Consider the following 16,640-nt stretch of genomic DNA (forward strand, 5'->3'; position numbering starts at 1 on the left):
GATTTTTGGCTGCCCATCTTCAGACACCTGAAAGGAGCCTGATTTTCAGAAAACAAATGCTCAGCAGGTCACTTTAAGGTATGGCAAGTTAGTCATCCAAAAACTGCAATACTTCAACAACAACAACAACAAAAAGCAGGCCCAAAATGTGGATTTGGATGGGTTTGACTCTGGGTCACATCCCGAGTTTGAAATTTAGATCTGGGATTTTACTTCAAGCCTTTCTCTAGTTCATCTGAACCTTGTTTTGGTTTCTGAGAGCTCAGATCCCCTTGACCTCAACCGAAAACTTTAAATAAAAATATTGATGAAAACAGTAAATTTTGCCCTATTTTGGGATTTAAATTATGCCAAACCACCAAGTCTTGCATGGTTTTCATCCACCACTAGCCTGGGAGTACTAACAGTTCAGGCTAAGCTTGGGCCTTTTGGATTCTGTAACCCGGCAAAAACTCGCCTTGTTATGGGTTTCATTACAAAAAGCTCTGCATGCAGCTGACGCAGAGTCCAATTCAGCCCTGGCACAATGGATGCGTGTTCTAGAGTCTTCAGTGGGACCTGCATCTGTGTGCACCAGAGCTGAATTTGGTTCATACTCTCCACTGGCCCTAGAAGCAAGACTTGCAAATTCACTCTTGCACCCAAGTGTTCTGCATGGCCAAGTAAATCTGAAACTACATCTCAAAACTAGCTCCTGCTTTAAGAGACACTGGAGAAAACCCTGCTTATAATTCAAATGGCGGGAGTAATATTGCTTTCATACTCCCTGTATAATACTTCTATATTGGTCACAAATGACTCTATCACTTCTGTTTCATTCTGTTATAGGCAATAAAACAAGTACATTTTCAGCAACCCTCTCTGAGATGTTACTAAGGAAAGGAACAGTCAAGTATAGAAAATTTGATAAAATACATTATGGAAAACTTCATAAACTGTGAAACCAGCGACGTGCACAAACTCCCATGTCATCCTGCTAAAAGGGCTTATGAGAGAGAATACGGCTTAGGTGAGATTCTGTGCCGTTGCTTTAGGAGGCGCAGCCTAGCAGGCATAGTTTTAAGCCACCTTTGCACACTCCTGTCTAATAGGGTTGCCAATTTTCTATGCACACAAAACCGAAGACCCTTGTCCTGCCTCCTGCCCCGCCCCTTTTCTGAGGCCCTGTCCCACCCCTTCTCCAAGGCCCTGCCTCCTGCTCACTCCATCCCCCTCCCCCTGTCACTCGATCTCCCCACCCTCACTCACTCGCTTATTTTCACTGGGCTGGGGCAGGGGGTTGGGGTGTGGGAGGGGATGAGGGCTCCAGGCTGGGGCAGGGGGTTAGGGTGTGTGGGGGGGTGAGGACTCTGGGTGGGGGTGCAGACTCTGGGATGGGGCTGGGGATGAGAGGCTTGGAGTGTAGGAGGATGCTCTAGGCTGGGACCGAGGAGTTCGGACGGCAGAGGGGATCAGGACTGGGGCGGGGGGGTAGATTGCAGGCTCCGGGCGGCGCTTACCTCAGGCGGCTCCTGGAAGCAGCAGCATGTCCCCACTCCAGCTCCTATGTGGAGGTGTGGCCAGGCAGCTCTGCATGCTACCCGGTCTGCAGGCACCGCCTCTGCAGCTGTAGGGCCAGAGCTTGGGGCGGGGCAGCGTGCGGAGCTCCCTGGCTGCCCCTACACATAGGAGTCAGAGAGGGGACACGCTGCTGCATCCGGGAACTGCATGGAGCCACAGCAGGCAGGGAGCCTTAGCCTCGCTGTGCTGCTGACCAGACTTTTAACGGCCTGGTTAGCTGTGCTGACCAGAGCTGTCTGGGTCCCTTTTTGACTGGGCGTTCCGGTCGAAAACCGGACACCTGGCAACCTTACTGTCTAAGTGAGAGCAGGCTTTGGGTCATAATGCTCTCCAGAAACTCCACATATCTGTGTGCTGTGCCCCCACCCCCAAACCATACCCCCTGTGTCAGGGCTTGAGGGGGGAGGTTAGAAGACAGCCTTATGGCTGTCTTCTCTGTGCTTGCATCAGAGCAATTCTCCTGCAGCTGGAAGAGAGGTTTTTATGCTTCTCTGGCCTTTCTATCCAGCAAAAAGGTGCTGGAGTGGAGATGGGGAAATCACACCCTTTTACTTTACAGTTTGCATCTTCATTACTTTTTTGTTAAATTTGCATTCATCTCCCTCCACCTCTTCTTAATGAATCTGTTTAGCTATAATTCCATAACTTGGCATATGTTAAGGTTTAATTGTTCCTGTTAACAATGAGTTATATCCTAAGATTCTCTACCCAGATATGTAAACCTAACTCCCCAGGCACAAGCATATTTCCCATAAACACTAATATCTTTAAATAATGTACATAACTCGAGACAGCTGCATTCCAGGCAGATTATTTTACTGACAATGTCAATTAAATATCTAGGCTAATGTTTTCAAAGTGGGGTGACAGCTAAAATAACTGTTCTGATGATCCAAGATGCTTGAGTGTTCAGTTCTCAACTTCAATTGAAAAAACAAACCAACCTGTCTTTTCAGGACAGCACTTGAGCACGTTTAACTTTAAATCAGTGCAATGGGTTTTAAGCACATGTCTAACTGCTTTCCTGAATTGGGATGGACTTAAACATGTGTTTAGTGATTTCCTGAATCAGAGCCTCAGTGAAGTCAGTGGGAGTTGTAGGCGCACAATACCTCTGGAAATCAAACCACTTCATCAAGTGCCTGAATATGGTCTCAGGTGTCTAACTTTAGTCACCCAAGTTTGGAATATATTAGCCTTATTTCACCTTGTCTTTCTTATTTCATATAAATCTCTCTCACACACACACTTACACACACCCATCACAGTACAGTATCTAGGCACAGGCCTAAGGGCTTGCCTACACTGGAGAGTTGCAGCGTTGGTGGTGGGTTTACAGCGCTGCAACTTACACACCGGCCACACTTGCAAGGCACATACAGCGCTGCATCTCCCTGGCTGCAGCGCTGGCTGTACTCCTGCTCTGCCTTGGGTATAACTATTGCAGCGCTGGTGATGCAGCGCTGCTCCGCCAGTGTGACCACCAAAAGCGCTGTAATTGGCCTCCAGCAGAATTTTCCCATAATGCTTTTAACTAAAGAACTCTGTTTTGTTATGATGCCTCTCTTTGTTTTGTTGTGAACTCGGGGCTCCGGGAGCTGCTTATCTAAAAAACAAACACAGCTCCTGTTTGCTGTGAATGAGGCAGGCAGGGGGATGAATGTCTACAGCTAGTGTTTGCTTTAGGAGAGAAACAGCACGGAGGGGTGGGGGAGGGGGAGAAAGGGAGTTCTTCGGAGCAGCTGCTTATCTGGTCTGCAGGCTGTTTGCATTTAAGAGTAAATGAGGCGTCGGGGAAATGGTCGGAATTTGCAAGGCAAGGAGATGACAGTGTCGGCTCCAAAAATCCCCACACTCTCTCTCTCTCTCTCTCTCTCTCTCTCTCTCTTTTTCTCTCTCTCCCCCACGCTCCCTGTCACACTCCACCCCACCCCCCTCTTTTGAAAAGCACATTGCAGCCACTTGAACGCTGGGATAGCTGCCCATAATGCACCACTCCCAACACCGCTGCAAATGCTGCAAATGTGGCCACACTGCAGCGCTTTCCCTACACAGCTGTACGAAGACATGTACGAAGAGATGTAACTCCCAGCGCTGCACATCTGCAAGTGTAGCCAAGCCCTTAGTGTTCTAAAGTGATTAGTAATTTAGAGTACCCAGCCTGAATCACTTAAAAGGGACCTGATTTTCAGCGGCTTGATGTTCAGCACTTTCTGAAAAATCAGGCCTTTTAAAAGTATCTCAAGTTGAACACCCGAAATCCGAGGCACCTAAAATCACTAGTCGATTAGAAAACTTAGGCCAGGGTATTTATACTCTGAAAATACAGCACTTTGGCATATGTTTCTCTGTGTAATTATACATGTTTTTGTGGCATGCCTCAAGGATTATCATGGCTATTAATTTATTAGTGTTCATATAACAATGTCTTTGCACATTTTTTTTTCAAGTCACTACATCTATGCTGCAAAACCTAAACAGTAGTTTTTTTTTCTTGTGTTTTTCTGATTCAGACAAAGAGGTTGATAAAGAGAACTTATAAACATAAATTTAGAATCATGTTTAAAATTTAAAATAAAATTTATTTAAAATAAAAATAAAATAAAGAAATAGGACCATGTTTTCTCCTCTCCATAAGGGAGGTGTAGCCAGCTAGACGAGGGGATAAGTGAGAATGGGAACCGTATGTGCTTTCTTCCTTTGCTCAGGTAACAAGGAATTAGGCCAGGTTTTGCTATGGCCCATTGTAAACTCTTCAGGGCATGGTGGGTCTGTATCACTGTGGTCAGGAATGCCATGTAATACATATAGAAAATGTGGTCTAGTGTTCTAGGTGCAGGCCTAGAAATTGAGAATCATGAATTCTATTTCTGAGTCTGCTATTGACTTGCTGTATGACCTTGTGCAATTATCTCACCTGCCTTGTCTCTCTAATATCCTAGGACCATCATGGTGACAACAACATTGCATATGACCTTGGGCAAGCCCTTTTGTATCTTTGTGACTTGATTTCAACCTTCTGTAAAACATGGATAATAATACCTACCTCACAAGAGGGATGGGAGACTTAAATAATTTCTCTAAAGTCCTTTAAAGCTCTGTAAGGAAGGGGCTTGCGAGGTGCAAATTATTATTACTACTATTAAATAGCCCTGGGTGTGGGTAAGGCAAAAGACAGCAGATTGATTCTCTTGGTGCACAGTCTGTTCTAGATGTTGCTGTCTGGGGTGCATTTGAAAAGAGAAGAAGGAAATTAACCAGTAAGTTCCTGTCCTCTAATAAGGTGAGGGATCTAAGCTTTGGTTCTGGTGACCAAAGATTGAACAAAAAAAGGAAGAGCATTTTGACACAGCATTTTTGTGATTTCTCTGACGATGTCATTAAATACATATGTGCAAAAGAGCAGCAATGGCTCAGTTCCCATGGCGAAGCATTAGGAGAGCTCTTTAAGATTATGGCTTGTGCTCTGCCTCACTTGGTGGACTCTGAGCTGACAGTATTACAGAACAGAAGAGATCTCTTTGTGTCTTGGGATTTTTTTTTTGGTGTGGGTTTGGTAGTCATTCGAGTGCACTGTGTTCAAGGAACTCCTCTGGGAACCCATGGTTCAGAATCCTGAGATCTGTAGGAAATTTAGAGATTTGGGATTAAAGGTTTTGTGAAAGTTTTCATATGGCAAATTATGTAAATCAATGTGTAACTCAGTGTTTTTCCCCAGGAATTGAAATTGGGGGTGTGTCAAATTTGCAGGGGAGGGGGTCAGGGCCGATGAGGGGTGAGACCGTGAGGGTGAAGGTGGGCTGTATGGCACCATAGTAAAAACTGAAACGTTTCATGTTCATTTTATTAGATTTAACTCATGTTTTAAAATCATCAAATTAAAGTTGGCTACTCAAGCCTTCTACGAAGCACTACATCTACATCCTTCTTGGTTTCTTGTTCTAATTTTGCACAACTCTGTTAATGAACTTCTTGAATGGATTTGATGGAGCTGAAAACTTCTCTGGAAGACATGGTCGAGTACAAGCTTTGCTCAGAGAAAAGTGTAATCCTAATCTCTCCTATACACACTGCAGAGGCCATCTACTCCAACTAGCACTAGTACATGATGCAGACTCTTCAAAAGACATTAAAAAAGCTATAAATGTAATGTCTTCATTATAGTTGTTTTTTCAGCAAGAGTCCAAAAAGACTGAATATCTAGGAAAATATAGAAAATACCATGGGACTGAAGTTCAAATTAGTCCAACCTGGGAAAACCCTCTGGGGTCCAATTGACAAGCATTTAACTCTTCTAAGATGTGGGTTGTCACAGATGCAGCTGATGTATCTTCTATAACTTGAACATCTAGAAATGCATCTACTGGCCTACCAATGACATCAAGATAACGTAAACAATGACTTAATACTTGATGCCCATTTGCATCAGTGCATTTATCAGCCATGTATGCAAATGTTTTGAATGTGGTGAGAGAATTCTTCACTTTTTCAACTGTTGAGTCTTTCACTGTTGCACCGCATGCTTCTAACCAGTCAGTTGAGTTTCTTGCAGAAAGATAGTGAGCATTTGCTGGTCTTGTTCAGAACCAGTGTTCAACTTCAGGATGAACAAGTGACAATGCACTTAACATTGGCCTCCAGTTTGTAGTGTGTGGTACCTCTTGCTTATATAGAAAGTATGATGCCACAGCCATGTTTGTTCGCATGAACTGTGTTGTGTCTCCAGGATTCTTAACAGCCTCATTAACACTCACAGAATAATAGACTTTAAGGTCAGAAGGGAACATGATGATCATCTAGTTTGACCTCCTGCACAATGCAGGCCACAGAATCTCACCCACCCACTCCTGTATCAAACCTGTGTCTGAGCCATTGAAGTCCTCAAATCGTGGCTTAAATACTTCAAGGTGCAGAGAATCTTCACTCACTGCTGTTGTCCTTGGTCAGTGGAGACTCAGAGTTCAGAGGTGCTTTCACATGAGTTCACCTGCCAGGTGGGGGGCAAGAAGGCACCTTTCTCGTTCCTCCAGCTGCTCACTGTTCACTCTGGCCACGGCTGTTCATTGTGCCACCGTTCACTCCACCGCTCTGTTGCCAGTGGCCCTGCGCCGTCACCTTCTGCTGCCACTGTGACCTTTGTGAGTTGGTCTCTTGAGGTTCCACCCAGCTCTCAGTGATTTCAGCTGAGCTCTCAGCGTGGGAACCTCACTGCTAGTGCAGACTGGACCATTTCTTCCACAGAAACACTGTCCTACAGCAGGTCTAAGCACTTAGACCTGATTATCAGTGATTTCAGCTGTAGTGATCACTTAAAACAAAAGACTATCTATGGAGCCTAATCAGCTCTGTCTTTAAACAGCGGAGAGGAGCAAGTCAAATAGTACTTGTGACTCAGGCAGACCATCAAGCAAAACACCTGTCCCCACACTCTCTTGATGCCCTAAATCAGCACAGGGTAAGTACAGTTCTACTACCCCTTACTCCTACAATAAGAATAACAACATTTCATTACACCCACCCCCTGCATTTAAGTGATTTGTAACCCAACCCCAGCCAAAATCTATCACGTGGGAAACACAGCTCCATTTGCTGGATACCTAGGTAGATTAGGTTTGAATGTAAATACAATCTGGTCCTGAAGCCTTCCCCCAGCCCCAGCTCATCCCTAGCTGGCAGGGAGAGCTCATTTAGACTTTGCTTACAAATCATAATTTGAAATTATTAGGTTGTCCAACATCACTGAAATGAATGCACGGACATTGTCATAAAAACAACAGTTGTATAAGGAAGCTAGTCTATGTTCATACTTTTCAAATCTATTATACTTTTTCAGATACACTTCATGTGCTTTTTAAGCATGTATTAATGTTTCAATTTCAATTCAAATGTCCAAACCATCACTAAATTGGCAACACCGCATGTAACTAGATCACAAAACTGGGGGTGGGGGGAAGTTGGGGAAATTCGGTGGTGTAGGGAAATTCCTGGTGTAACTCAATTTAAAAAAATTACTATCCTATGTCTTTAATTTAGGACAATCATGGCCCATCCTTTGGGTCTATGCAGGAGAATATGACCATTTATTTCCATATGTTGGCTGCACATATTGTGGGTAGCTTCAGGGTGGGGAGAGCTGGCTCCATAGAACTTCTACATCCCTGCCCCCATATGGGGTATGGGGTCTTGGTCCCTCCCCCCTTCCCCCATGCACTGGTCAGCTCTGCTACACTAACATGCTCGGGGACTATACAGTGGCAGGTATAGGCCTAGCACATGGCTGGAGCCAGGGAAAACTGGGAGGCAGACTGTGAATCAGTGAGTCACAATCTGCTTCCTAGGACAGTGCAACAACATGCTGCTCCTTGTCTGGGAACTGTGACAAAGCCACCATTTAGCTCTTAATTAAAAATTGCACTCTACTGAACTTCTTGATGTGTAAATAAGTTAAAAAAACCCAAAAAACTACACATGGGCTTGTTTTGATAGAAATACTTTGCATTTTGATAGCACCTGCCAAGTGCTCTACATTCAGCAATGAATTTCACCCTACCAGATGCCTGGGGGTTAGGTAAGCATGATCCTTACTTTACAGATGGGAAACCTATACATGAGACCTGATCCAAAGCCAGTTAAGGTCAGTAGACAGTCTCCCACTCATCTCAAAGGCTCAGAAAGATTAAGACCAACTTTTACATTATTAATTACGGGTGCCACAATTTTGGGCACCCAGTTCGTCACATAGGTTTTTAAAATTGGGCACCCAAAATTGGTGGCCCACTATTGAATGATTAAATGGTTTGCCCCTGCCATACATACAGTCTGTGGACGAGCCAGTGGGTCACATGACTCCCAGTTTTATGACTTAACCCCACCCACCCCTTCTCTTTAGGTAATTTACATTCTGTCTTTTAAACTGTGCTTCTGTTAGCTCTTGCAGCCACAATGCTGCAGGTAGACTGACATCTGGCACTCCATTCAAACACCTTGTCTTCTAATGCTCATATCTTTGTGAAAAGAATTTCCTCCAAGACTCAGACTCTGTTCAGTCTCTGCTCTTTTTAGAACTGAACTTTAGATTTTTATTTTTTTTAAATGTGAAGTGAATCCTTTTAGCCATTTTTGAACAATGGGAAAGTGGAAGCAAAATACATTCTTGAAGTTTAAAAATTAGATTTTTTTGCTTACCAATAACTGAAAAATAACTGAACAACAACAAACCTGCAAACATGGCATGAGGCCAAGCCTCCATGAAGAAGAGTCTGTTTGCTTAGCGGCAGACTGTGCTTTGAACTCAGTCTCTTCTAGAGCTGCTGAGCTTGCATGCTGAGATATTACTCCACAGCTGCAGCCAGATGGAGGAGTAGGATAAGGGCTTTGGTATGGCCACATCTTTCATGTCCCTTTAGGAGGGACAGTGCACTAGCACAGGATCTGCTATTCTGTTTGCCCGCCTTATTGGAAAAGTCCTATAGAATTTAGCAGAAAAATCTATCGCATCTATAGACACTTTGACTCTTCCTAGAGGATTCCTTATTTAGACATTTATTATTTTTCCACGTGCCCAGAAGTGTGCTAGTTACAACAGGTTTCAGAGTAGCAGCCGTGTTAGTCTGTATCCGCAAAAAGAACAGGAGTACTTGTGGCACCTTAGAGACTAACAAATGTATTTCAGCATGAGCTTTCGTGGGCTACAGCTCACTTTTTCGGATGCATAGAATGGAACACATAGAATGGTTACAACACAGTCCCTGCCCAGAAAAGCATAGTCTTGACTGCACACGCCACTACTAGTAAGGGACAGACACACACCAGGGGAGGGGAAGGAAAGGACAAGGGGGACAGCAAGACCACATGATTACTTGGTAAAGCATGTACATAATTAAAGGGTCCAGTTCATTCCCTCTACTTATTGCTGACTGTGCAGCATTCATGAGTTTTAGGAGAGACTGAATGTGGCTAGGGGAGCTGGGCTGGCAAACAGGTTTGGGGGAGGAATTCCAAGAAGAAGGGGCAGTGTAGATGAAGGTGTGGGGGGGCCTATGGACAAAAAGGGTGGAAGAGGTACTGAGGTTAGTATCTTTGCCAGAGCGAGAGAGTGGGGGAAGATGCGAAAAGAGACCAGGTCTGAATTATAGGCAGGGGTTGAATAGATAATGTCTCACGGAATTCTGAAGTTTTCATGGCTCCAGATAATCACCCCTGAAAAGTGATTACTGGTGTGAGTTTAACTAGCCCAACTTGAGTGCCGCTTGGCTGGGATTTGCACAATATGCAGAGCCGTGGGTGTTCCCAGCAGCAAGGCCACTTTTTAAACATCTGCACGCTTCAGTCACTGTCTTGAGCCCATATATTAGACAATAAGAGAGGATTAACTGGTCACAGAAGAGAACTGAGTAATCCGGCCCAATGTGTTGGTGGCCTTTTAACTTCCCTCTCCTTCCTCCATTAGTGTAATAGCCAAGCAATCATTATCTTAAACTGCTTCAGAGCCAAAAGATTGTCAGGATTAATGTTTTCAACATCTGGATCATTTTAATTTTTAAGTGTTTGTGTGGGGTTATTTTAGGGTGCGGAAAAGGGAAATGTAGGATATTGGTAAAAGCTGTTTTTAATAATAACTGCAAGTTAAAATATTACTTATAGGGTTTTTTTTGCATATATGAATATAACACTGGAAAATACAATTTCCACAGGAAAACTTGTTTTTATATATTTCAGTTGGCTGAACTATGATCTTTAACACATTCTCCTGAGTTACACAAGTGCAAATCTGATGAACTTCAACAGAGTTACTCTAGATTTATTTGATGTAACACAGCAGAATTCTGTCCTTTGGAGTTTGATTTTATTTTAAATTGTACAGTTTTCATTTAATTGAACCAATAGATAACTGGCCAGTGGACAGTTTATCTTATTTAACTCTCTTTATTTATTTATTTTATTTTCAATTAACTGATAATTGCACTTAAATGTATGTGTGCTAAATCTTAATGTCTCTAAGGATGATGTCCTGGAAATAGTCCTAGCTGTAAATCAGGCGGTCTGTTGCATAACATACAACTGGGCTGTGTCTGCTGAGAACAGTGTTGCACTCCTCTTGACTTGTTTGATTTCATGCTCTATTGGCGCAAGATTCCCTACAAGGTATTAGGGCTTGTCTAAGCACAAAAATTGCACCAGATTAGCAAAAGGTATGACGTTAAACCAATGCAGCTTTGTAATGTGGACACTCATGTTGGTTTTAAATCTGGCTTACATTGGTTTAGCTCACATCTATAATTTGTATAATGCTTTTAGTTAAACCAGTGCAAATGTGTGTGTAGACCAGGCCTTAAACTACATTCTATCTTCCCCGCCTAACTTGATGAGTAAAGCACACAACGTTTCATACTTGTTAATGTATTTTTTTGTTTTTGCTATGCCGAGTGATTACCAAGAGCAAAGATTTGGTAATGTACTAACCAGGCTTTGAAGCCAATACTGCAGTTGTTCCATACAATGGAAGTTGTGTATGTGATGTGACAGCAGAATCAGGCTCTTTGTACTATATTCTTCTATATCTATGATGATGTCCTCATAAAGCCCTTTAGTGAAGTTCATTAAACTTTAGGGGGTTTCTCCCCTTTCTGGAAATGGAAGCACCTAAATTCTCTGAGGACATTCTGACAAAATTTCCATCCCACCTGGAAACAGGTACCAGATGTCTTAGAAGAGAGTCGGTTGGCACAATTTTTTGAGCCCAGATTTTAAGTGTGGATCATTTCAGGGAACACTGGATAAGCTTCTGAAGCTTTTCAGACACAACCATTGCTGGCCATTACTAGTGATGAGCAAACACCAAGTGCCTGTCTACACAGTACATTGGTCTACACCAGAGGCGTGTAAAGTCTAGTGTACATTAACATGTCACACGCTAAGTAGCCCATGTGGAATCTGCTGGTGCACACTAAAAGTTCCCAAGTGCATGTTAAAATGATATTGTTTGAAACGGGACTACATTACTGTGCACTAGGGAATTTTACTGCAGGCCAGCAGGGTTTACATGGGCCAGTTGGTGTGCAACATGCTAGTGCGCACTAGAATTTACACCCCTCTGGTACGGACAAATGCACCATGTAGACATGCCCTTCATTTGGGTTTGGTTCAAATAATCATCCGAGACCTTGGATACCTCGGATCTGAAGCTCATTGAACATATCTGAACTTTCTGAGTTTGCAAAACTGGGATAGCACCGTCACAAGATCAGGTTTTCTGATGAGATTTCTGGCACTTTGGCTTCCAGCTGGAAATCCCAAGTGAACAAACTCCCATGGTCATTTTGGCACTTACAGTTCCACATATCATGACTGTGATAATAAAACAAATGTATGGGAAACCTTTCCTTGACCCCAAATCATGGTTTTTTTTGTTTTTTTTTTTTTTAAACATGTTTAATTGGGGTTTAGAGAACAAACATGGCCCCTTTAAATCTTTTTCCTGTGGCGGGAGAGGGAGCAGTGAGAGAAAGAAGGGAAACTCCAGGGTGGCTCTGGAGCTCCAGAGAGAGAAGGGCTGCAGCCCACAGGCCCTCACAAAGTGAAGCAGCAGAGAACCTGCCTGAGGCCTGGGAAGGCCGGGGCGGCCGATCAGGGACAGCCCAGGACAAGAGCCAGGAGCCCTGTGCCAGGGAGGAATCACCCGAGAAGGACAGGCCGGAGCTGGACCCAGTATCACGGCTGCCCAGAGCTGCGTGGGGCTGGACTCTGCATTGAGAATAAGGAGGGAGGCTGCTAGCTAGTTAGGCGGGGAGGTGGTCGCTCTGTGGGGCTTTGCAGAGAGCGGCAGAAGAGGGCACTGGAGGGGTTTGTAGTGGTAATAATAAAAGGTAATAATTGGAGATATACCAATCTCCTAGAACTGGAAGGGATCTTGAAAGGTCATCAAGTCCAGCCCCCTGCCTTCACTAGCAGGACCAATTTCTACCCTAGATCCCTAAGTGGCCCCCTCAAGGATTGAACTCACAACCCTGGGTTTAGCAGGCCAATACTCAAAGCACTGAGCTATCCCTACCCCCAAGGGGGAAGTTCACTAGCACCAAGGATGACCAGGAGCACCCAAGATTCACCACTGGACTGGAACTTTGCTCAGGCCTCCTGAACTCTTGTGTGCAGACATTTTGCTCGGTGTCTGCCCATTCTCACTGTGCTACCACTGGGCCTGTGGGGCCTTAGTTTCGATGCAACCCTGTTTTACCACTCCCCCTATATTTCCCCTTGTTGATTTTTCTCCTCTCATCCCTCTGTAAATAAATACCTTCCTTTCTTATATCCATTGTACTTTTCCGGTGGGTGGGTGTGTTCATTCTGGGGTGGAAGGGATTTTTCCTGCTGCATTCCTCCACTTGCCTTCTCTTGGCCAGAGCTGCCTGCAGAGCAGACTCCATCTTGGCCATGAGAGCGCTAAAGTTATGTAATGCTAACAGACCCCGGTCGTCGGCAGACGGGATTGAACCAGGGATCTCTGGAGCTTAATGCATGTGCCTCTACTGCCTGAGCTAAAAGCCAACAGCCTATTAGCTAAGGCAGACTCGTTTAACTCTCTCTAAGTGGTCTCAGTGCCACATGAGGGGACAGAACACCACGCCCAGGAAAGAATTGTGGGTTACAGTTACATAGAAATAAGAGGAGGGGTTCTTGTTTACATAAGGAGTGGGCAAGCCAGCTTTTATCACCATATGCAAAAACTTTAGGTTAGTGTAAAGCAATGTAACAAGTAGTTTCACAGAAGGAGGCCTGAGGTCCGCATGCAAAAATGTGCGCATGATTGCAGTGCATATGATTGTCCTTGAAAATGGCTATTTAGACAGGCACCTGCCCAGTTTCTTGCATGCATAATTTTGCTCACTTACTGCACGCACAGTTGTAGGCATTCTTTTAAAATGTATCCCAAAGGGTTATTTTTACCCTTGTATGTACCTTTGTAAATCCTGATTTCAGTAGGATTGCCTTAGTGTAACTGAGGCCCAAAATTGGCCCAAAATACATAGATAACCTAGAGAAAACTTAGCTCAAGGCAAAAATAATTATGGAGTGATTGATTCCATTCAGAGCTTTCCTGTATGAGAGAGCTGCTATCACGACTTTCTCTGAAGATTCTTCTCTTGCTGCTTTTACCTTTTCTATTTCTCTGTCTCTCTGCAGAGGTTGTGGAACAGCTGGGACTCGTGTGGAGATGAGGCTGAGAAAGCTTTTGCTGAAGCCTTATTGCTGCTGACTTAGAAGCAGACTGCTCGCCTTGCTTGAAATACACCCCTTTGCCCAGGACCAGTGCAAGATTTGTGGACCACTTAAGTACCTGGGGCTTAAATTGGATTTGCATACTGCACGCATCTTATGCTGATCCTTGAATTGCACCCAGGAGAGAAAATTATAGATCCCAGAGGAAATCACAGCTCTGGGAGGGTACATTCTCCATCAGCGGAACATGACTTGAGAAGTTAGTACTTTTTGTTACTAGCTTACCCAGCCCTCAGTATGGCTTTGTGCAGGGTCTGATACACAACTTCCACTGAGTTTAATGGTTTGTGTGGCTTTTTTTGCACAACGGAGGCTGTTTCTGGAAGCTTGTGTTTATTACTGTCTCTGAGATGCGCAGATCAGGAGTACTGAGTTGTTTACCAGGCTGAAATTCTGCACAGACCTTTTCTGATTGCCTTTTACTTGAGGCAAGAGCAAAGCCAAAAACCAGTGAAAATATTTGTATTCTGGATTCTGTTGCTAAATCCAAATGGGAAACCATTCAGGGGAAAAAAGATGTAATGAGCTCAGAACAAATGTAATACGCTTAAGTGCTTAATATTTTTTTTTCTTGAAAATATCTCCTTTGGCTCTAATTAAATTCTGCCTAGGCTCCTGGGCTTTGGAGGACTTTTGAACAGCAACAGAAGAAAGATCTTCCTTGCTAGATTTATGTAACAATTTCTTGCAGTTCTACATGCAAACCTTCAAGAAATATTATGGCATATGACAGTCTAGCCTGTGGTTCTTACTTTCTGTGAAAATACTGCCAATGTTAATATTTAGTATTCTACATTTTTTCCTGCTCAATATAATTCACTAGTTCCTGAGCTACAACATCTCAGTTCTGATGGGGAAGGGATTTGCTCAAATATATCTTACTTGTGTTTATTGGGAATCATTAAATTGACCAAGGATGGATGGTGTGAGAGACTGGGGATATTATTTTTATTACAATATCACCTAGCGGTCCCAAGTGAAATTAGGCCCTCGTTGTGATAGGCACTGTACAAGTATAAATTGAGAGAGTGTCTCTGCCTTAACGAGATTACCTTCTAAATAGACAAACAGGCAAAGAATGGGAGAAAAACAACCCTCATTTTACTGATTGGGAAGTGAGGCACAGAGAGATTAAGTGATTTGCCCAAAAGCACACAGGATTGGGGACTGGGAGACACCTGTGTTAGAATAAACTGGTTTGTTTATTCTATGAGGTAAGTAGATCATGAGCTTTTGGGAAGACAAAATTTGCTTCCCATGAAAGCACGGAGCCCTCCTCTGTCAAAAACCCACTTGCCAGAAGTACATGAGAACACAATACTGATGCTAGGTCTGTCATGTAGCTCTTGTACACGGTAAGTTGCAGGTCAGGCCCTTGTATGACATATGGACTGACTACAGAGCTTCCTTCCGGGGGATACACCAGAGATGTGTTCATTATAAGAGCCTTCAATGCCCTTCTTAGCTGTTACTAGCTTAGGGTACGTCCATACTTACGGCCGGGTCGACGGGTAGCGTTCGACTTCTCGGAGTTCGAGACGCGATAGTTTGAACTCCGAATGCGCTCCCGTCGACTCCAGAAGTCGCGTACCTTAGTTCGACCCCCCACCCTAGTGTAGACCAGGCCTTAGACAGGGTATGTTACACATGACACCACCTAGTGGCTGAATGGTAGAATACAGTTTAGCATTCCATTACAGGGTTAGATACAATACTCTTTATGCAAAGTTTTCATACTCTCTAAGCCTATGTCTATAGTTTAAATGCTACAGTGGCACGGTGTCTCTGGTGCAGGGAAAGAGAATTGCTATTTTTCCTTCCAAAGTAACTTTCGTTTACAGAAGCAGCGAGAAAGGAAAAACAGAACTTCCTTTTAGTAAAATAACTTTAATTTCAGTTAAAATCATTGCTGCTTAATTAATAAGATGTAAATTAATTTTGTAATTGGGACAGTCATTTCATTACCTGGATTTGGTTTTCCAGTGTGATATTGTGTTGAGCTGAAAAACCTGCAATAATAAACATTAAGCATTACTAAAACCGAATGTTCACATTTTGTAGGCTGAGATTATGGAGCAACACAGCCTATGAAGTTGTGTACTACCATAAGCAATCTGCAAAATAGATAGGGTCAGATCCTCAGCTGGTGTAACTAGACATAGCTTCAAGTACCAGAGGGGTAGCCGTGTTAATCTGGATCTGTACGAGCAGCAAAGAGTCACGTGGCACCGTATAGACTAACGGATGTATTGGAGCATGAGCTTTCGTGGGTGAATACCCACTTCGTCAGATGCTTGACTTCAATTGTGCTATGCCAATTTCACCAGTAGAAGATTTGGCCCTAAGGCACTTTACAACCCAATGTCATTCACACAATAGTCACTAAACATTTTGCTGACTTCATGTTCTGCAGCTCTAGGCGACTGCCTTGCGATCCCGTAATACAAAGCGTTCCCTGCTCGTTGTTCACCCTTTACAAGAAGACAGCAGCTCACTTACATCAATGGACAAGTTTACATGTTGCCTGGAGACATTTGCTTTTCACATGCTCGAGCAAGTTTAGCAAAACACTGATTATCCATTAATAATATCCCAGTGGAACTGAGCAGGCCTTTTTAGTCTTACCTGCAATTCCAAAGAATTAGTTTCGGGAAGGAACTGTGGTGGGTTTTTTGTTTTTGTTAATGTTTTTGTATTTTTAAGGTTTCTCTCTGTATTTTAAAAGTTCAGGCAAACAAAAACGTCAAATAAGCAGAGCTAGAAAGTCAAAGTAGCCAAGCCCCTAGGCTAGTTCTACATCCCCA

At 43.6% G+C, this 16,640-nt stretch overlaps 1 protein-coding gene across 1 annotated transcript in view; it reads right to left on the reverse strand.

Moving 5' to 3' along the window:
• The window catches only part of HAAO (3-hydroxyanthranilate 3,4-dioxygenase), a 64,323-nt gene that overhangs the window by 13,046 nt on the left and 34,637 nt on the right, over positions 1-16,640 (reverse strand). Inside the window, exon 6 of the mRNA XM_045011152.1 lies at positions 15,802-15,845. Coding sequence (XP_044867087.1) covers positions 15,802-15,845 — 44 coding nt within the window. The remainder of the gene's footprint in view (positions 1-15,801; positions 15,846-16,640) is intronic.

The sequence above is a fragment of the Mauremys mutica genome, chromosome 3 (genome assembly GCF_020497125.1).
Source record: "Mauremys mutica isolate MM-2020 ecotype Southern chromosome 3, ASM2049712v1, whole genome shotgun sequence".
Classification (NCBI taxonomy): domain Eukaryota; kingdom Metazoa; phylum Chordata; order Testudines; family Geoemydidae; genus Mauremys; species Mauremys mutica.